This window comes from Chiloscyllium plagiosum, unplaced genomic scaffold (genome assembly GCF_037043375.1).
Source record: "Chiloscyllium plagiosum isolate Xiang-an unplaced genomic scaffold, Cpla_swu_hap1 HiC_scaffold_5, whole genome shotgun sequence".
Classification (NCBI taxonomy): Eukaryota; Metazoa; Chordata; class Chondrichthyes; order Orectolobiformes; family Hemiscylliidae; genus Chiloscyllium; species Chiloscyllium plagiosum.
This window is the reverse complement of record NW_028270143.1, coordinates 82,869,994-82,891,783: the sequence shown is the minus strand read 5'-3', so window position 1 is coordinate 82,891,783 and position 21,790 is coordinate 82,869,994. Positions and strand designations below refer to the sequence as shown.

At 45.6% G+C, this 21,790-nt stretch overlaps 1 protein-coding gene across 5 annotated transcripts in view; it reads right to left on the bottom strand.

The window, feature by feature from the left end:
- Positions 1 to 21,790, bottom strand: part of malrd1 (MAM and LDL receptor class A domain containing 1) — a 449,554-nt gene that overhangs the window by 215,233 nt on the left and 212,531 nt on the right. For all 5 annotated transcript variants that reach the window (XR_015757232.1, XR_015757233.1, XM_043690416.2 and 2 more), the window contains one exon: positions 4,940 to 5,097. Coding sequence is in view for 3 of the 5 variants with exons in the window: in XM_043690416.2 (XP_043546351.2) it covers positions 4,940 to 5,097 (158 nt within the window). In the remaining 2 variants the exon portion in view is untranslated. The remainder of the gene's footprint in view (positions 1 to 4,939; positions 5,098 to 21,790) is intronic.

Genomic DNA, 21,790 nt, shown 5'->3' with positions numbered 1-21,790 from the left:
GGGAGGGAGTGAGGCAGCTACTGAGAGGGAGTAAGGTAACGACTGAGAGGGAGTGAGGCAGTGACTGAGAGGGAGTGAGGCAGTGACTGAGAGGGAATAAGGTAACGACTGAGAAGGAGTGAGGCAGTGACTGAGAGGGAGTAAGGTAACGACTGAGATGGGCTGAGAGGGAGTGAGGCAGTGACTGAGAGGGAGTGAGGCAGTGACTGGGAGGGAGTGAGGCAGCTACTGAGAGGGAATAAGGTAACGACTGAGATGGACTGAGGCAGTGACTGAGATGGAGTAAGGTAACAACTGAGAGGGAGTGAGGCAGTGACTGAGAGGGAGTGAGGCAGTGACTGAGCGGGAGTAAGGTAACGACTGAGACAGTGGCTGAGAGGGATTGAGGCAGTGACTGAGAGGGAGTGTGGCAGTGACTGAGAGGGAGTGAGGCAGTGACTGGGAGGGAGTGAGGCAGCTACTGAGAGGGAGTGATGTAACGACTGAGAAGGAGTGAGGCAGTGACTGAGAGGGAGTGAGGCAGTGACTGGGAGGGAGTGTGGTAGTGACTGGGACGGAGTGAGGCAGCTACTGAGAGGGAATAAGGTAACGACTGAGATGGACTGAGGCAGTGACTGAGAGGGAATAAGGTAACAACTGAGATGGACTGCGAGGGAGTGAGGCAGTGACTGAGAGGGAGTGAGGCAGTGACTGGGAGGGAGTGAGGCAGCTACTGGGAGGGAATAAGGTAACGACTGAGATGGGCTGAGGCAGTGACTGAGATGGAGTAAGGTAACAACTGAGAGGAAGTGAGGCAGTGACTGAGAGGGAGTGAGGCAGTGACTGCGAGGGAGTGGGGCAGTGACTGCGAGGAGTGAGGCAGTGACTGCGAGGGAGTAAGGTAACGACTGAGAAGGAGTGAGGCAGTGACTGGGAGGGAGTGAGGCAGTGACTGCGAGGGAGTAAGGTAACGACTGAGAAGGAGTGAGGCAGTGACTGGGAGGGAGTGAGGCAGTGACTGCGAGGGAGTAAGGTAACGACTGAGAAGGAGTGAGGCAGTGACTGAGAGGGAGTGAGGCAGTGACTGAGAGAGAGTGTGGCAGTGACTGCGAGGGAGTGAGGCAGTGACTGCGAGGGAGTGAGGCAGTGACTGCGAGGGAGTAAGGTAACGACTGAGAAGGAGTGAGGCAGTGACTGAGAGGGAGTGAGGCAGTGACTGAGAGGGAGTGAGGTAATGACTGAGAGGGAGTGAGGTAATGACTGAGAGGGAGTGAGGCAGTGACTGGGAGGGAGTGAGGCAGCTACTGAGAGGGAGTGAGGTAACGACTGAGAAGGAGTGAGGCAGTGACTGAGAGGGAGTGAGGCAGTGACTGGGAGGGAGTGAGGTAGTGACTGGGAGGGAGTGAGGCAGCTACTGAGAGGGAATAAGGTAACGACTGAGATGGACTGAGGCAGTGACTGAGAGGGAATAAGGTAACAACTGAGATGGACTGAGAGGGAGTGAGGCAGTGACTGAGAGGGAGTGAGGCAGTGACTGGGAGGGAGTGAGGCAGCTACTGAGAGGGAATAAGGTAACGACTGAGATGGGCTGAGGCAGTGACTGAGATGGAGTAAGGTAACAACTGAGAGGAAGTGAGGCAGTGACTGAGACAGTGACTGAGAGGGAGTGTGGCAGTGACTGCGAGGGAGTGAGGCAGTGACTGGGAGGGAGTGAGGCAGTGACTGCGAGGGAGTAAGGTAACGACTGAGAAGGAGTGTGGCAGTGACTTGGAGGGAGTGAGGCAGTGACTGCGAGGGAGTAAGGTAACGACTGAGAAGGAGTGAGGCAGTGACTGAGAGGGAGTGAGGCAGTGTCTGAGAGGGAGTGAGGTAATGACTGAGAGGGAATAAGGTAACGACTGAGATGGACTGAGGCAGTTACTGAGAGGGAGTAAGGTAACAACTGAGAGGGAGTGAGGCAGTGACTGAGAGGGAGTGAGGCAGTGACTGAGAGGGAATAAGGTAACGACTGAGATGGACTGAGGCAGTGACTGAGAGGGAGCAAGGTAACGACTGAGATGGACTGAGGGGGAGTGAGGCAGTGACTGGGAGGGAGTGAGGCAGCTACTGAGAGGGAATAAGGTAACGACTGAGATGGGCTGAGGCAGTGACTGAGATGGAGTAAGGTAACAACTGAGAGGAAGTGAGGCAGTGACTGAGAGGGAGTGAGGCAGTGACTGAGACAGTGACTGAGAGGGAGTGAGGCAGTGACTGAGAGGGAGTGTGGCAGCGACTGAGAGGGAGTGAGGCAGTGACTGCGAGGGAGTGAGGCAGTGACTGCGAGGGAGTGAGGTAACGACTGAGAAGGAGTGAGGCAGTGACTGGGAGGGAGTGAGGCAGTGACTGCGAGGGATTAAGGTAACGACTGAGAGGGAGTGAGGTAATGACTGAGAGGGAGTGTGGCAGTGACTGAGAGGGAGTGAGGCAGTGACTGAGAGGGAATAAGGTAACGACTGAGATGGACTGAGGCAGTTACTGAGAGGGAGTAAGGTAACAACTGAGAGGGAGTGAGGCAGTGACTGAAATTGAGGAAGGTAGTGACTGGGAGGGAGTGAGGAAGTGACGAGAGGGTGTGAGACAGTGACTGCGAGGGAGTGAGGCAGCTACTGAGTGGGAGTAAGGTAACGACTGAGAAGGAGTGAGGCAGTGACTGAGAGGGAGTGAGGCAGTGACTGAGAGGGAGTGAGGTAATGACTGAGAGGGAGTGTGGCAGTGACTGAGAGGGAGTGAGGCAGTGACTGAGAGGGAATAAGGTAACGACTGAGATGGACTGAGGCAGTTACTGAGAGGGAGTAAGGTAACAACTGAGAGGGAGTGAGGCAGTGACTGAGAGGGAGTGAGGCAGTGACTGAGAGGGAATAAGGTAACGACTGAGATGGACTGAGGCAGTGACTGAGAGGGAGCAAGGTAACGACTGAGATGGACTGAGAGGGAGTGAGGCAGTGACTGGGAGGGAGTGAGGCAGCTACTGAGAGGGAATAAGGTAACGACTGAGATGGGCTGAGGCAGTGACTGAGATGGAGTAAGGTAACAACTGAGAGGAAGTGAGGCAGTGACTGAGAGGGAGTGAGGCAGTGACTGAGACAGTGACTGAGAGGGAGTGAGGCAGTGACTGAGAGGGAGTGTGGCAGCGACTGAGAGGGAGTGAGGCAGTGACTGCGAGGGAGTGAGGCAGTGACTGCGAGGGAGTGAGGTAACGACTGAGAAGGAGTGAGGCAGTGACTGGGAGGGAGTGAGGCAGTGACTGCGAGGGATTAAGGTAACGACTGAGAGGGAGTGAGGTAATGACTGAGAGGGAGTGTGGCAGTGACTGAGAGGGAGTGAGGCAGTGACTGAGAGGGAATAAGGTAACGACTGAGATGGACTGAGGCAGTTACTGAGAGGGAGTAAGGTAACAACTGAGAGGGAGTGAGGCAGTGACTGAAATTGAGGAAGGTAGTGACTGGGAGGGAGTGAGGAAGTGACGAGAGGGTGTGAGACAGTGACTGCGAGGGAGTGAGGCAGCTACTGAGTGGGAGTAAGGTAACGACTGAGAAGGAGTGAGGCAGTGACTGAGAGGGAGTGAGGCAGTGACTGAGAGGGAGTGAGGTAATGACTGAGAGGGAGTGTGGCAGTGACTGAGAGGGAGTGAGGCAGTGACTGAGAGGGAATAAGGTAACGACTGAGATGGACTGAGGCAGTGACTGAGATGGAGCAAGGTAGCAACTGAGTGGGAGTAAGGCAATGACTGAGATGGACTAAGGTAACAACTGGGAGGGATTTAGATTAGATTAGATTAGATTAGATTACTACAGTGTGGAAACAGGCCCTTCGGCCCAACAAGTCCACACCAACACGCCAAAGCGCAACCCACCCAGACCTATTCCCCTACATTTACCCCTTCATCTAACACTACGGGCAATTTAACTTGGCTAATTCACTTAACCTGCACATTTTTCGACTGTGGGAGGAAACCGGAGCACCTGAAGGAAACCCACGCAGACACAGGGAGAATGTGCAAGCTCCACATGGAGAGTCGCCGGTGGCGGAAATTGAACCTTGGTCTCTGGCGCTGTGAGGCAGCAGTGCTTACCACTGTGCCACTGTGCCACCCACAAAGGGAGTGTGGCAGTGACTGCGAGGGAGTAAGGTAGCGACTGAGAGGGAGTGAGACAGTGACTGAGAGGAAGTAGGGTGATGACTGAGGAAATGAGGCATCGACTGAGAGAATTAGTTCTGAAATGGTGATCAGGAGAGAGTACGATGGAGTGATGGAAAAGGAGTGAGGCAGTAATGTGGAGAGGTACTGAAGCTGTGATCATGGGAGGGAGTGAGATGGTGATTGAGAAACAGAATTGGGCAACAGGAGAGCAGCAATTAAGGTAGAAAGGGTGCGGGCTGGAGTAGAGGATGAATGTTGGCTGTCAATAGCCTTTGATTTTAATATGGAAACAGGATATCAACTCCTATATTTCACAGCTTTACACTCAGATAATTTTGTTTTTAAATCTTACTTGGAGCAGTCTCTGTAAGCTCTGGAGCCGACAGTGTTTAGATAGTCAATTTTACAGTGGGGCCTTAAACATGTGTAAGGATTCTTAATGAAGATATGGAGAGCCTGCTTCTTGAAACCCCTCTGCCGCTTTTCTTTGAGTTTTTAAAATGTGAGGGCAGTGCACTTGCAGAATGAAATTAGTTCCATATTTCATATTGGATGCTTAGAAAACTCCTTATTTCTTCATAAACGAGGAGCCCTCTTTGGAATTCTGACTGCTGACATGGCAATGAACTGCAAATTGTACTGAGAGGACTGACGATTGCAGGGTTGAAATAAAACATTATTCGGTGCAAAGCTCACTATAATGCAACACTACGATTTGAAGGGTATTTATCAAATTCTTACATCAGCAATCGCTGTATGTTGCTATGGCCAAGGTCTTACCTTAATAAGAATTCTTATAAGACCTGTAGCCTTTTGTGACAGATAATACCAGAATGACAGTTTGCACTTGGCACTTGATTCCTTCCATATTGAACTTCTCAGATGGGCTTTGTCACCTTTCAAACCTCCCGGTCTAGCTTCAAGATACATGAAGTGACCTGCCAAGAAGGTATTTTTAACAACAGAAGAATGTTAGGATTTGCTGGTCAGTAAAAGTAAAATATCACAACTCCATTGCCTTCCAGTAACATCACTGTGATATCTAACACAAAAAATTCAATGCAGTTTTACAATTCACTTTTCTGCCCCTTCTCCATTTTTGTCATCTTTTGACACAATTTAAGATTTCTAGACCCAAAAGACACCTGGGAGAATAAAAGTGAAATACTGCTGGAAATCTGAAATAAAAGCCGAAAGTACTGGGAAATTGAAGCATTTCTGGCAGGGTCTTTGGAGACAGAAACAGAGTTAACATTTCAAGACCATTTTGACTCTGATTTAGAGTATGGTTCCTGAAGGCAGTGAGAAAACTAAACTCAGATTTCCATAAGATGGAACTTTAACTATCACATTTTTATACCTGGTGAGTGAGAATGCCTGTTGGACACTCAAACCAAAGCTTTACCTTGCTGCAGTAATGAATAAACCAACTTCTATTTTGCACCTAATTTTAGTAACTTGGTTAAGAGTAAGGAACTTTCTTTTATTTATTCAGGGTATGTAGGTATTGCTGGTATGGCCAGCACTTATTACTTAAGAGTAATTGTCTTTAAGAAGGTACTGGTGAGCTGATATCTCTAACTGTTGCAATCCTTGGGGCATAAGCATACCCACAGTGCTGTTAGAGTGGGAGCCTCAGGATTTTGTCCCAGTGACACTGAAGAAATGTTGAGATATATTCAAGTGAGGATAATGGGTAGTTTGAAGGGGGAGCTTTCAAGTTCCCATGTGCCAGCTGCCCTCATCCTTCTAGGTGGTTAAAGTGGTGGGTTTGGAAGGTGTTGGCATTGAAATGAGGTGTCTTCTCAGTGGTACATACTGTTGCCTTTATTAATCGGTGGTGTGGAAGTGAAGTGAACGATAAAGGAACTACCAGATAAAACACTGGATCCTAGGAATGCAACATTAATTTCCCATATCTGAGAATCTGTATCATACAAAAAAAATAAGTAAAAATTATTGATGAGAAAATCTGACCATTTAACTCATTGAACCAGTTTCTAGCAATAATGAGAAAAAGTCACTGTAAATCAATATACTGTCACAATTGTGTTAAGCTCCATCCTCAGTATAAACGTTACAAACCTCACAGGGTTACTCAGGATGTCATACTATTTAAGTCTGTGTGTCATTTGAAACAAATGATTACTTTTGTAACACTTTCATATAAGGGCTTTGGGGTGTGTTGCTGAACAAAGAGACATGGGAGTGCAGATATGTAGTTCCTTGAAAGAGTCGCATGTAGGGTGGTGAAGAAGGGATTTGGCACACATGTCTTCATTGGCTAGAACATTAAGTATAGGAGATGGGATGTTTGATGTGGTTGTACAAGACATTGATGAGGCCATTTTTGGAATACAGTGTTCAGTTCTGGTCTCCCTGCTATAGGAAAGATGTTGTTAAATGTGAAAGGGTTCAGAAAGGATTGTCAAGGATGTTGCCAGGATTGGAGAGTTTGAGCTATGGAGAGAAGCTGACTAGGCTGGGGCTGTTTTCCACTGGACTGTCAGAGGTGGAAGACTGACCTTAGCGAGGTTGAAAAAATCATGAGGGGCATGGATAGGGTGAATAGTCAAGGTCTTTTTCTCAGGTGGGGGAGTCCAAAGCTAGAGGGTATAGGTTTAAGGTGAGAGGAGATAGATTTAAAAGCAACCTAAAGGTCAACTTTTTCATCCAGAGGGCAGTGCATGTATGGAATGAGCTGCCAGAGGAAGTGGTAGAGGGTGATACAATTAAACATTTAGAAGGCATCTTGAGTTACATGAGTAAGAAGGGTTTAAATGAATATGGGCTGAATGCTGACAACTGGAACTAGATCAACTTAGGATATTTGGTCGCCATGGACAAGTTGGACCGAAGGATTTGTTTCCGTGCTGTACATCTCTATGACACTATGACTTTGGCCCAATCAGTCCACGCTGACTATAATCCCAAACTAAACTAGCCACACCTGCCACCTCCACTACTTCCTCGGGAAGTTCATTCCACACAAGAACGGCTCTCAGTGTAAGAAAATTTGCCCCCCATCTCTTTTTTAAATCTCTCTTCTCTCATCTTAAAAATATGCCCATTAGTCTTGAAATTCCCCCATCCTATCCTAGAATAGAAAGAATGATCTGCTGAAAGAGTCAGAGGAGTTCGGGTCCAAATTAAAACTCAGAACCTCAAAATTAGGCATGAATTAGCATAGTCTGGAACAATTATACAAGGGGCTTAATGAGTGGTAAAGATTTTCTTCCTGGGGCATTGGCAGTATTGGGGAAGGAGTGTGCTGTTCAAATGCGATGAACTCAAATTCATCTGGGTTAGGAGGAGTGTCCCAATATAACTAGGGGCATGAGATATGCATAAGTATAGAGGGACCATTGGAAATGGTGGTACTGGTGTGATATAATGGGGGCATGAGGGACAACTGGCAATGGAAGAGGATGAAGGTTAAGTTTAGGGGACAAAGAAATAATATGGAGATTTGGGTGAGCCCCCTGATTGCAGACTTCCCAGCAGCCTGCCTTAGCATTCCCACTTCTCTGACTCTGTTCAGGGCAGCGGAGGGAGGGTTTCCAAATCAATCCTTGCCCACTCATATCTCTGGGAGTCAGGTTTGGGTTGGCAAAGCCAGAAACAGCCCCATTCATGCCTTCCCAATCCTTATGTACCCTAGACAAAGGATCAGCTCTCCCTGTCTTTGTCTATGTGCTTATACACTGAGGCAGACAGTAATTTAAAAATTCTTTCCATCACCGTAGCAAACATGGAATGCACATCCTTTCAAAGCAACCAGCACCACTATGGTTCAAACAACATAAAATGTACTGGCAAATTTATTCTCATCATTTGCATAACATTATAGAATTACCGCCGTATTTGAATGGAGGCATTGTTGATCTCCTTTCATGCCTGGTGGAAAATCCTAGAGTTACATTGGATAATGGGAAGTTGGCAACAAAGATCACAAATAATTTGCTGGCACATTCACTTGGAATTAAGCCAAGAAGTCAACATAACAGCAGCCACACATCTTGCCCATTTTAAAGGGATGTTCCTGGTAAGGCATGCTGCCCATCAAAATCATCACTTGGAATTCAGGCACACAATTGTCTGCACTAAAAGCAGTTAACTGGCTTAACTTTAAACTTACATTTTGTGTTTTTTATATTGAAATAGAGAACCATTTAGCTATTTCAAAAAGCGATCACATAACAGCGATTAAATAATTGAAAAATGTGTCCTGTATTAGTAGCGCACTCATTATAGAACTTCCTTGGAGCTGGTCTTCATTATTACACCCTGAGCAGTGGCTATGTTGTGATTTTATTGGATGCACTCTTGACATTGACATCAATGCTGTATTAGTACTACTGCACCACATGGCTGCAATTGTCTGTAGTTCGACTACTTCATTAATGAAAAGGATGTGATTACTTTCATAATGCTGCAATCACTATAAAAACTGTTCCTGGTTGTGATTTTATGTGGTCATTAAAAAGGAACTACCAGAGACTTTTCAAATGGCTTTCAATGCTTTTTGTTTCCCTTCATAAATCATCTTGTTCTTTGGCCAAATAACAGAACTATGTTTAGCATAAAAAATAAACAAGGGAGGAGGAACGTAGAAGCCTTTGGTTTTTGTGGTTTTTGGCTCAAACATATTACATTTTATTAATTGGATATAAGATAATAGTGAAAAAGCTGCCATATCCAATGTGTTGTCCTTGACATTGCTGCTAAACTGCAAGTATAGTGCATTGTTGAAATTTCTACAGATTGCCTGCTACAAGTAAATACATTAACAGGGTGTTGCCACAAATACAGAAATCTTCTGTCTTTTGCACAGATCAACATGACAAAAACTTGTTTCCTTCAATTATCTTGTAACTTTTAATTGCAGAAGAAAAAAATGTTTAATAATGGAAAAAGGGTATAGCATTAACTCAAAGTCTCCTTCAACAATTTATACACATAGCTGTATCACCATTAAAGTTTTCAGAGGTAAATATGGACCTTTGTCAACATAGGAGAGTGAAGAAGGCGTTTGGTATGCTTTCTTTTATTGGTCAGAGTATTGAGTACAGGAGTTGGGAGGTCATGTTGCGGCTGTACAGGACATTGGTTAGGCCACTGTTGGAATATTGCGTGCAATTCTGGCCTCCTTCCTATCAGAAAGATGTTGTGAAACTTGAAAGGGTTCAGAAAAGATTTACAAAGATGTTGCCAGGGTTGGAGGATTTGAGGTATAGGGAGAGGTTGAACAGGCTGGTGAAGTTTTCCCTGGTGTGTTGGAGGCTGAGGGATGACCTTATAGAGGTTTAAAAAATTATGAGGGGCATGGATAGGATAAATAGACAAAGTCTTTTCCCTGGGGTCGGGGAGTCCAGAAATAGAAGGCATAGGTTTAGGGTGAGAGGGGAAAGATATAAAAGAGCCCTAAGGGGCAATCTTTTCACACAGAGGGTGGTACATGTATGGAGTTAGCTGCCAGAGGATGTGGTGGAGGCTGGTACAATTGCAACATTTAAGAGGCATTTGGATGGGTATATGAATAGGAAAGATTTGGAGGGATATGGGCCGGGTGCTGGCAGGTGGAACTAGATTGGGTTGGGATATCTGGTCGGCATGGACGGGTTGGACCAAAGGGTCTGTTTCCATGCTGTACATCTCTATGACTCTAACTGTTAGTGCACACAAACTTGTGTGCTGAACACAGATTATCCATGGAGCAGTAATGGCAGAGAATTGCTGCAGCGGGCTGCACACCAATTCTGTCCACTGAGGTGTCAGCAGTGCATGCACAGCTGAGCCCACTGAGGGTGCATGAGAGCAGGGGGCTGTGGAGGTCGGGGCTGGAGGGATGGTGTGAGATAATGGTGAACTAGGTCTCTTCTGCCCGTGGAGCAGGGAGCTTGGGGTCACTGCTGATGGCTGGAATCTGTGGAACCTGGATGAGGTGTTGGCGAGGGCCAGCAGCAGGAGACAGAGGGGAGCAGGAGCTGCATCCACTCTGGCCTGTGATTTTCCATCGACCCCCTCTTCTCCTTGGTAGAGCCTTCCTTGGTATTGAGGTGAGGTAGGGTGAAGGTTGTAAGGAGACAACACTGGGCAAGGGGAACAGAATTCCAAATTGTTTCCTTTTGGAGTAATCATATTGAAGTTGTGGCACTGAAACTTAAAACAATAAAATAAAGACATTCAGTAATCAGGTAGGAGACAAATTCCTTATACATTCCGGCAATTTTAAGTCCTTTGTGAAGAGACTGGGACTCTTACAATCTCTACAGTACATCTCCAATCCCTTTACAGGATGCATTTACACTCACACTGCATGTCATGCTGCACCAGTAGCTATCACAGCAATGTTGCTGCAATGGCACTGTTCAGGGACACACACTCAGCTCATGGAGACAACCAGGCTATGGCTCTCGGTCGATTTGCTTGCTATTAATGCGGGCACTCACTCCAAGTCTATCTCACAGCATCTCTGCTTTGAATTGCCATGTTGCATTTTGCTCTCTCAGCCAGAGATATCAGATTCACATCACGTCTGTCTTGCTGTGCCATTCAGCACCATCACAAAGCCAGAAAGCTTGTGACAGCTGTCAGCAGGTCTCTGTTAAATCAAGGGGGGATAGCCATTGCTAGCAATTCCTGGCACAGTATGTGAAGGGCTGTCTTCTGTACCAGTCCAGATTCTGGATTAGTGGTGCTGAAAGAGCACAGCAGTTCAGGCAGCATCCAAGGAGCAGCAAAATCGACGTTTCGGGCAAAAGAGAGCCCACTTGGGGTAATCAGAGTTAGGGTCCTCTGCTCAAAGGGGTGAGGAGTTGAATGACAGGAAAACACCACCCATCTTGACCATTCCAGACCTATTGTGGGCTGGAATGAGAGCAAGGCTGATATTACAGGAGATGGAAGTGGCTGGCACAACTTTAACTGCTGGTGCAGGTGGGAATATCATGAGTGAGTGAGTAGGCAGCATGGAGGACAGACAGAGGAGGGTTCTGGAATTTGGAGTGAGTAACAGCGAATGAGGGGAGATGTTGCAGGTAATTGTGAGAGTGGTAGTGAGTGAGGTTTGGTGGAAGATGGGTACAGTAGCAGAGATAGACTGACTGTGAGAAATATCGGAGAGAAGATAGTGGAACTTACCCTGGTGGAGTGGAGCAGGACATTGACATTCTTCCGACAGTACAGCTCGGAGTAATTGAACCTTACAGGCAACTTCAAAGCAGGTAGGCATGGCCTGGTGTCATGGCCTCTACTCCTGATCGAGGGGAAGCCAAAGTCCCACTGTCCACCAACTCAGGCGTTCCAGCACCCTCCTTTCAAAGTGAAGCGCCAATTTTCCTCTGCCTGTCATATCTGGGGAAAATGTCGGGATCCATGCAGGGCAGTACCAGAATGGCAGTGCTTGTCTGGGCAGACCATGATCTTTTAAATATGGCGCGGGCACAAATAATGGCACTGAAATTCAAGATCTCCATTGCACAGTGAGCTCTTGTGGGAATAGCATGTGGGATGGAAATTGCATGTGCATGTGCAGGGGCAGGGTAGGTAAATAATGAAGTGGTTTGGTCAGATACAGCTCATTAGGCCACATGGTGAAAATTCTCCATAAAACGTAAAGTAACTCAGACTTAGCCAAAAAAAACTTAAAATTCAACCCAGAGTGCCCTTTGTGCCACCTACTGGTGGTGATAGCACGATACGCAACATTACATAATATGTTGCTTTTATGTTCTTCCCATCAATGTGAACAACTTCACATTTTTCTGTACTGTACTCAAACTGACAAATTTTTGCTGACTCAGTTAATCTATCTGCATCCTTGTTATGTCACCCTCACAACATACGTTCCTAACTATAATGACATCTGAGAGTAATGGAGAAATGCAGGTGGTCTGGCAGTTTTGGTAAGACAGAACAATAGAGTTAATAATTTGAGTCCAAAGAGGAGTCATACTGGACTCAAAACATCAACTCTGTTTTTCTCTCTAAGGTTGTTTCCAGACTTGCTGAGCTTCTCCAGCACTTTCTACTATTATTTTGGATTTGCAGTATTTGCAGCTATTTGCTTTTAGTATGGTTTCCTATATATCTTCGGATCTTCCTCAAAGTTGCCACCATACCTTCAATCAATTATATAAACCACTGATAAAAATTATAAAAGGTTGAGGGGTACATCAGTTGTCTAAAAAAACCTCATTCATCATATCCTGCCAATCTGAATAAATAAACATTTATGCATGCTCTCTGTTTTCTGCAAGCCAGCCAATTTTCAATCCCTATATATTACCCTATACACCATGACCTTCTCCTCTATGCAATAATCTATTAAATGCTGTGGTTCTGTTCGCCGAGCTGGAAGTTTTTGTTGCAAATGTTTCGTCCCCTGTCTAGGTGACATCCTCAGTGCTTGGGAGCCTCCTGTGAAGCGCTTCTGTGGTGTTTCCTCCGGCATTTATAGTGGCCTGTCCCTGCCGCTTCCAGTTGCCAGTTTCAGCTGTCCGCTGTAGTGGTCGGTGTATTGGGTCCAGGTCAATGTGTTTGTTGATGGAGTTTGTGGATGAGTGCCAAGCTTCTAGGAATTCCCTGGCTGTTCTTTGTTTCGCTTGCCTGATAATGGTAGTGTTGTCCCAGTCAAATTCATGTTGCTTGTCATCTGCGTGTGTGGCTACTAGGGATAGCTGGTCGTGTCGTTTCGTGGCTAGTTGATGTTCGTGGATGCGGATCGTTAGCTGTCTTCCTGTTTGTCCTATATAGTGTTTTGTGCAGTCCTTGCATGGGATTTTGTACACTACATTAGTTTTGCTCATGCTGGGTATCGGGTCCTTCGTTCTGGTGAGTTGTTGCCCAGCAAGAGCAAAACTAATGTAGTGTACAAAATCCCATGCAACCGGAAGCGGCAGGGACAGGCCACTATAAATGCCGGAGGAAACACCACAGAAGCGCTTCACAGGAGGCTCCCAAGCACTGAGGATGTCACCTAGACAGGGGACGAAACGTTTGCAACAAAAACTTCCAGTTCGGCGAACAGAACCACAGCAACGAGCACCTGAGCTACAAATCTTCTCACAAACTTTGAATCTATTAAATGAAACCTTGTCAAATACCTTCTGGAAATCCAAGTAGAGTCTGTCAATAAATGCCTCTTTATTCGTAACAAATGTTACTCCTTCTTGGAATTTCCATAAATTGGTTAAAGACTTTCTCTTTCACAAAACCAATGCAGGCTCTTCACGATTATGTTGAGGTTCACTAAATGCCTAATTATAACTTGCTTAACAGTTAATTTTAACACCAGCCCCACAACAGATGTAAAGGTGACTGCCGAAAGTTGTTTTCTGACTCCTTCCCTTACGAACTGAAGGATTACATTTGCTATTTTCCAGTCTGTAGGAACATTTCAGAATCTAACAAAGGTTGGAAAATTCACACCAAAATAGTAGAGATAGTAGATAATCTCATTAGCTACCTAAAGAATTTAGGATTAAGCTTTTAGAAGGAGTTATAGACAGTGGCATGTCATTGAGATTGGTTAGTGCAGTTGGCTGGATACCCAGTTTGTGACGCAAGGTAATGGCATCAGTTTGGGTTCAATATCCACCACTGGCTGAGGTTATCTTGAATGAATCTTCTTCTTAAGCTTGCTCCTCACCTGAGGCATGGGGACCTTCAGGTTAAACTACCATCCCTTGTCTCACTCTAGTGAGAACATTACCTTTTACATATATACCCAGGTCTCAGTGTTGCTGAACACCCTTTTGAATTGTACCTGATATTTTAAACTGTCTTTCCTTGTTCTTTATACCAAACATAACAATGAACTTCATCTGCTACCTATCTGTCCACTCTACCAAAGTGTCAATGTCCTTGTGCAGTTCTGTGTCATAGAACATAGAACAATACAGCACAGAACAGGCCCTTCGGCCCACGATGTTGTGCCGAACATTTGTCCTAGCTTAAGCACCCATCCATGTACCTATCCAATTGCCGCTTAAAGGTCACCAAAGACTCTGACTCTACCACTCCCACAGGCAGCGCATTCCATGCCCCCACCACTCTCTGGGTAAAGAACCCACCCGAATCTCCCCTATACCTTCCACCCTTAAATTTATGTCCCCTTGAAACACTCTGTTGCACCCGGGGAAAAAGTTTCTGACTGTCTACTCTATCTATTCCTCTGATCATCTTATAAACCTCTATCAAGTCACCCCTCATCCTTCGCCATTCCAACGAGAAAAGGCCTAGCACTCTCAACCTATCCTCGTACGACCTATTCTCCATTCCAGGCAACATCCTGGTAAATCTTCTCTGCACCCTCTCCAAAGCTTCCACATCTTTCCTAAAGTGAGGTGACCAGAACTGCACACAGTACTCCAAATGTGGCCTAACCAAAGTCCTGTACAGTTGCAACATCACTTCACGACTCTTGAATTCAATCCCTCTGCAAATGAAATCTAATACACCATAGGCCTTCTTACAAGCTCTATCCACCTGAGTGGCAACTTTCAAAGATCTATGAACATAGACCCCAAGATCCCTCTGTTCCTCCAACTCACTAAGAACCCTACCGTTAACCCTGTATTCCGCATTCTTATTTGTCTTTCCAAAATGGACAACCTCACACTTGACAGGGTTGAACTCCATCTGCCACTCCTCAGCCCAGCTCTGCATCATATCTAAGTCTCTTTGCAGCTGACAACAGCCCTCCTCACTATCCACAACTCCACCAATCTTCGTATTATCTGCAAATTTACTGACCCACCCTTCGACTCCCTCATCCAAGTCATTAATAAAAATTACAAACAGCAGAGGACCCAGAACTGATCCCTGCGGAACTCCACTTGTAACTGGGCTCCAGGCTGAATATTTGCCATCTACCACCACTCTCTGACTTCGACCGGTTAGCCAGTTTTCTATCCAATTGGCCAAATTTCCCTCTATCCCATGCCTCCTGACTTTCCGCATAAGCCTACCATGGGGAACCTTATCAAATGCCTTACTAAAATCCATGTATACTACATCCACTGCTCTACCCTGATCCACATGTTTGGTCACCTCCTCAAAGAATTCAATCAGACTTGTAAGGCAAGACCTACCCTTCACAAATCCGTGCTGGCTGTCTCTAATCAAGCAGTGTCTTTCCAGATACTCATAAATCCTATCCCTCAGTACCCTTTCCATTACTTTGCCTACCACCGAAGTAAGACTAACTGGCCTGTAATTCCTGGGGTTATCCTTATTCCCTTTTTTGAACAGGGGCACAACATTCGCCACTCTCCAGTCCCCTGGTACCACACCCGTTGACAGTGAAGACGAAAAGATCATTGCCAACGGTACTGCAATTTCCTCTCTTGCTTCCCACATAATCCTAGGATATATCCCGTCAGGCCCAGGGGACTTGTCTATCCTCAAGTTGTTCAAAATGTCCAACACATCTTCCTTCCTAACAAGTATCTCCTCTAGCTTATCAGTCCGTTTCACACTCTCCTCTTCAACAATACGGTCCCTCTCGTTCGTAAATACTGAAGAAAAGTACTCATTCAAGACCTCTCTTATCTCTTCCGACTCAATACACAGTCTCCCACTACTGTCCTTGATCGGACCAACCCTCGTTCTAATCATTCTCATGTTTCTCACATATGCATAAAATGCCTTTGGGTTATCCTTGATCCTATCCGCCAAAGATTTTTCATGCCCTCTCTTAGCTCTCCTAATCCCTTTCTTCAGGTCCCTTCTGGCTATCCTGTATCCCTCCACTGCTCTGTCTGAACCCTGTTTCCTCAACCTTATGAAAGCCTCCTTCTTCCTCTTTACAAGACATTCAACCTCCCTCGTCAACCAAGGTTCCCTCACACGACCATTTCTTTCCTGCCTGACAGGTACATACATATCAAGGACATGTCGTATCTGTTCCTTGAAAAAGTTCCACATTTCCACAACATCCTTTCCTGACAGCCTATGCTCCCAACATATGCTCCTCAGATCCTGTCTTACAGCATCGTAATTACCCTTCCCCCAATTGTAAAACCTACCCTGTTGCACGCACCTATCTCTCTCCATAACCAAGGTGAAAGTCACAGAATTGTGGTCACCATCACCAAAATGCTCACCCGCTAACAAGCCCATCACTTGTCCTGGTTCATTACCGAGTACCAAATCCAATATGGCCTCCCCTCTGGTCGGACAATCTACATACTGAGTTAGAAAAGCTTCCTGAACACACTGCGCAAACACTGCCCCATCCAATCTACTTGATCTAAAGAGCTTCCAATCAATATTTGGGAAGTTGAAATCGCCCATGACTACTACCCTGTGGCTTCTGCACCTTTCCAAAATCTGTTTCCCAATCTGTTTCTCCACATCTCTGCTGCTATTGGGGGGCCTATAGTAAATACCCAACAAGGTGACTGCACCTTTCCTATTTCTGACTTCAGCCCATACTATCTCCAAAGGCAGATCCCCCTCGAACTGCCTTTCTGCAGCCATTATACCATTTCTAATTAGCAACGCCACCCCCCCCCCCTCCTTTTTTACCACCCTCCCTAATCTTACTGAAACATCTGTAACCAGGAACCTCCAACAACCATTCCTGTCCCTCTTCTATGCACGTTTCCGTGATGGCCACAACATCGTAGTCCCAGGTACCGATCCACGCCTTAAGTTCACCCACCTTATTTCTGATACTCCTTGCGTTGAAGTATACGCACTTGAACCCATCTCTGTGTCCGCAAGTATTCCCTGTCAGTGCTACCTTCTTCATAGCCTCCCTACATTCTTGGACATCCTGACAAACAGCTGGCCTACTTGCTGGACTACAAGTCCGGATCCCATCCCCCTGCCAAATTAGTTTAAACCCCCCCCCCCGAAGAGTGCTAGCAAACCTACCCCCCAGAATATTGGTGCCCTTCTGGTTCATGTGCAACCCATGTGTACAGGTCCCACTTCCCCAGAATGCAGTCCAATTGTCCAAATACCTGAAGCCCTCCCTTCTACACCATCCTTGCAGCCACGTGTTCAACTGCACTCTCTCCCTATTCCTTGCCTCACTGTCACGTGGCACCGGCAACAACCCAGAGATGACGACTCTGTCTGTCCTAGCTTTTAGCTTCCAGCCTAATTCCCTGAGCTCTTGAATGACTGCAAACTTTGAAATTGACCATGTAACACCACAATTTTGATCATTTATATATGTTAGGGAAAGCAAGGATCCCATAACTAAATTAAAACAGAAAACAACAGATGCTGAAAGTCTGAAATGAAATAAATTTCCGGAGAATCTCAGCATCTGTGGAGAGAAAGCAGAACTAAAGTTTCAAGTCTTATGACTCTTTTCAGAATTGATAGCAGCTAGGATAAAGTGGCATTTATGCTGAAGGTGAAGTGGTGGTGGTGGAGGTGCAGAGAAATGAATGAGAGGATAGAACATTGAATGTCTAGTGTGGAAAGAGGCTATTAATTCCATAGAGTCTGCACCGACCCTCTGAAGAGCACCTGCTGCCACTCCCCATTGTAAGCCACCCCACCTCCATAACCTCTATTTCTCATGGCGAATCCATCTAGACCTCACATCCATGGACACTATGGAGAATTTAGTATGGCCAATCCACCTTAACCTGCACATCATTGGACTGTGGGAGAAAACCAGAGCACCTGGAGGAAGCCAAATCAGACTTGGGAAGAATGAGCAAACTCCTCACAGTCACCTGAGGGTGGGACTGACCCCAGGTTCCTGGCACTTGTCCCCATTACGAGCTTTTCTTTCTCTATACGATTATCCATCCTTATCTCTCCCACCTGTTGTTTTCTCTCTTTGAGTTCCATCTCCACCTATCCTCTCATACCTACTCTGCACCCCCCACTGCAGTCCCACCTGACCATCACATACCACCATCATCCCCCTGTCTTCCACATAGATACCGCTTTTTCTAATGACCATCAGTTCTGAATAATGGCTCATTGATTCAAAACATTACCTCTGCTTTCTTTCTACAGATGCTGCCAGACCTGCTTAGTTTCTACAACAATTTCTGGTTTTGGTCCCAATACCAATCCTGGGGAATTCACCTACAAACTTTCTTGAGGCTAACCAAAATGACTCTGTGTCCGTCGGACAATTTTGAATTCATATTGTTACTGTCCCTTTTACTTCATGACCTGTAACTTTGTGCACAAGTCTATTGTGCAGCACTCTATTGAACACCTTTTATAAGTCGATGTACATCACACTAACAAGCTTCCTCTCATCAATATTTTCTGTTACCTCTTTAAGAAACATCAGCAAGATAGTTAGGCAAGTCATAGTTGTGGGTTTGTTCACTGAGCTGGGAAGTTGATTTACAGATGTTTCGTTCCCTGTCTAGGTAACATCTTCAGTGCTTTGGAGCCTCCTGTGAAGCGCTGCTGTACTGTGTCTTCTGGAATTTATTTGGCTCCATTTCTGCTGCTTCCAGTTGCCAGTTCCAGTTGTTTGTTGTAGTGGCTGGTATTTAGGGTCTAGGTCTATGTGCTTGTTGATGGAGTCTGTGGATGATTGCCATGCTTCTAGGAATTCTCTGGCAGTCCTCTGTTTGGCTGGTCCTATCATCGTTGTGTTATCCCACTCGAATGTGTAGTCCTGGCTGTCAGGTACATCCAGGAATGGGAATTGATTGTTGGATTCCTCCTCTCTTGTAAATCTGATCCCTGTGAGCATGGTGTTGATAATCTGGTGTGTGTTCTCGATTTCTGTTCTCTTAATGATAACAAAAGTGTTGTCCACATATCTAATCCAGAGTTTGGGTTGGATTTGTGAGAGAAGCTGCATTAGGACCCTGTTCAAAAGGGCTACAACACAGTGCAACACTCCCGACCTATGAAGGGAAGAAGAAGAGCATCTCTACAGAGTATTCACCCAGAACGGGAATCCCCGCAACTTCATCCGCAGTTGCCTAATAGACAAACAATGTGATGAGAACATACAAAGACCTAACTCACTAACCATGCTACCTTACATAAAAGACATCTCTGAACTGACAGCCAGACTTCTCCAACCACTGGGATTCATGACAGCCCATAAACCGACAGCCCTGCTCAGACACAAATTCACCAGGACAAGAGTCGATACCCATCATGTGCAAGATGAAAGTAATTTACAGGATTCCGTGCAAAGACTGCACAAAACACTATATAGGGCAAACAGGCCGATAACTAGCAATCTGCATCCATGAACACCAACTAGCCACTAAACGCCATGACTAGCTTTCCCTTGTAGCCATGCACATAGATGACACGGACCATAAATTTGACTGGAACAACACAACCATCATTGGACAAACCAAACAGAGGACAGCCAGAGAATTTCTAGAAGCATGGCACTCAACCATGGACTCCATCAACAAGCACATTGACCTAGACCCAATATACCCAATATACCGGCCACTATACAGAACAACCGGAACTGGCAACTGGAAGCAGCAGGAACGGAACCAAATAAACTCCAGAAGACACAGTACAGCAGCACGTCACAGGAGGCTCCAAAGCACTGATGACGTCACCTAGACAGGGGATGAAATATCTGCAAATCAACTTCCCAGCTCGGCAAACATACCCACAACTACGACAACCGTCACCCAAGATACAAATCTTTACACAAACCTTGAATAATTAGGCATGTTTTTAACTTATCAATTCCATGCTGATTGTTCAATTTCAATCCACATTTTTTCATTTATTACTATTATTATTATTGTCGTGAATAATTGTTTCTGGAAATTTTCCCACTTTATTGGTCAGAGTATTGAGTACAGGAGTTGGGAAGTCATGTTGTGACTGTACAGGACATTGGTTAAGCCACTTTTGGAATAGTGTGTGTAATTCTGGTCTCCATCCTATTGGAAGGATGTTGTGAAAAATGAAAGGGTTCAGAAAAGATTTACAAGGATGTTGCCAGGTTTGGAGGGGTTGAGCTGTAGAGAGAGGCTGAATAGGCTGGGGCTGTTTTCCCCAGAGTTTTGGAAGCTGAGAGGTGACCTTACAGAGGTTATAAAGTCATGAGGGCTTTGATATGGTAAATAGACAAGGTCTTTTCCCTGTGTTGCGTGAGTCCAAAACTACAGGGCATAGGTTTAGGGAGAGAGTGGAAAGATTTAAAAGGGACCGATGGGGCAACATTTTCATGCAAAGGGTGTGTGGGATGAGTTGCCAGAGGAAGTGGTGGAGTTTGGTACAATTACAACATTTAAAAGGCACTTGGATGGGTGTATGAATAAGAAGGGCTTAGAGGGATAAGGACCAATTTAGGAGTTGGACTGAAGGGTCTGTTTCCATGCAGTACGTCTCTATGACTCTATAACACTGATGTTAAACTGATTGGTCCATAATTGTTGGGCTGATCTTAACAATGTTTTGAACAAGAGCATAATATTTGCATATCTCTAATCTTCTGGAACCACTCTGGATCCAGGGAAGACTGGAAGATTATGGCCAGCGCCTCTACAATTTACACTCTTACTGTCTTCAATATCCTCAGAAACATCTCATCTGGTCCCAATGCGTTATCTAGTTTGAGCACCAACAGCTTATCCAATACCTTCTCATTACCAACTTTAAATCCTTCTACTGACTAAGTTTTCTCTTCTTCTCTCATCATAACCTGGGCAGCATCTGTTTCATAACATTAGGGATAGACACCAAACGCAGACTGGATAACTCCAGGAGTTTACTTGGACCAGGGCATCAGATTATGGAGGTGGGGATGGTTAGATGAACAGGTGTACGGGCAATAAGGGGAAAGGGAGACAGTTGGTTCAGAAGACCTTGTGTAGACTTCCAATGAGCAGAAGGGGCTCATGAAAGAAGTACCACACCAGCCCTGATTAGTGACCCAGCCAACCTACTGGGCTGCATTGTTGATGTGTATCTCTCTCACCACAAGCAAAATCCGAGCAGCAGTGATGGATGGTCTTTACGTGAACATTAATCAGTATCTTAGGGGTTTCAATTGGCATTAAAATGGGTAAATGTTCTGACCTCTCCCTAGCTGCTGGTGCAGTCGCAATGGAATGAGAGGTAGTAGGTAGATGCAAGAATGATACCCACAGCTTGTCTTCCAATGCTTTGTCCCTCCATCTGCCAATCTGCCAGTGGAGTACAATAAAATCCAATTGGGATATATAATTGGCAAATGTATTTCACCAAAGGGATCTGTGTAGGACCACAGTCTGCTAAGAAGGCTAACAGGTCACATATTATGGAGTCATAGAGTTATGCAGCACTAAAATAGACCATTCAGTCTAACTCGTCCATGCTAACCAGATGTCCTAAATTAATCTAATCCTATTTTCTAGCATTTGGCCCATTTCCCTCTAAATGCTTCCTATTCAGGTACCCTTCCAGATGCCTTTGAAATGTTGTATTTGTATCAGCCTCCACCACTTCCTCTGGCAGTTCATTGCATACACACACCACCCTCTGCATGAAAAAGTTGCCCTTAGGCCCCTTTTAAATCTTTCCCCTCTCACCGTAAACCTGAGCCCTTCAGTTTGGACTCCCCTACCTTGGGAAAAGACCTTGGCTTTTCACCTTGTCCATGCTCCTCAAGATTTTATAAACCTCTATAAGGTCACCCTTCAGCCTCTGAAGCTTCAGGGAAAT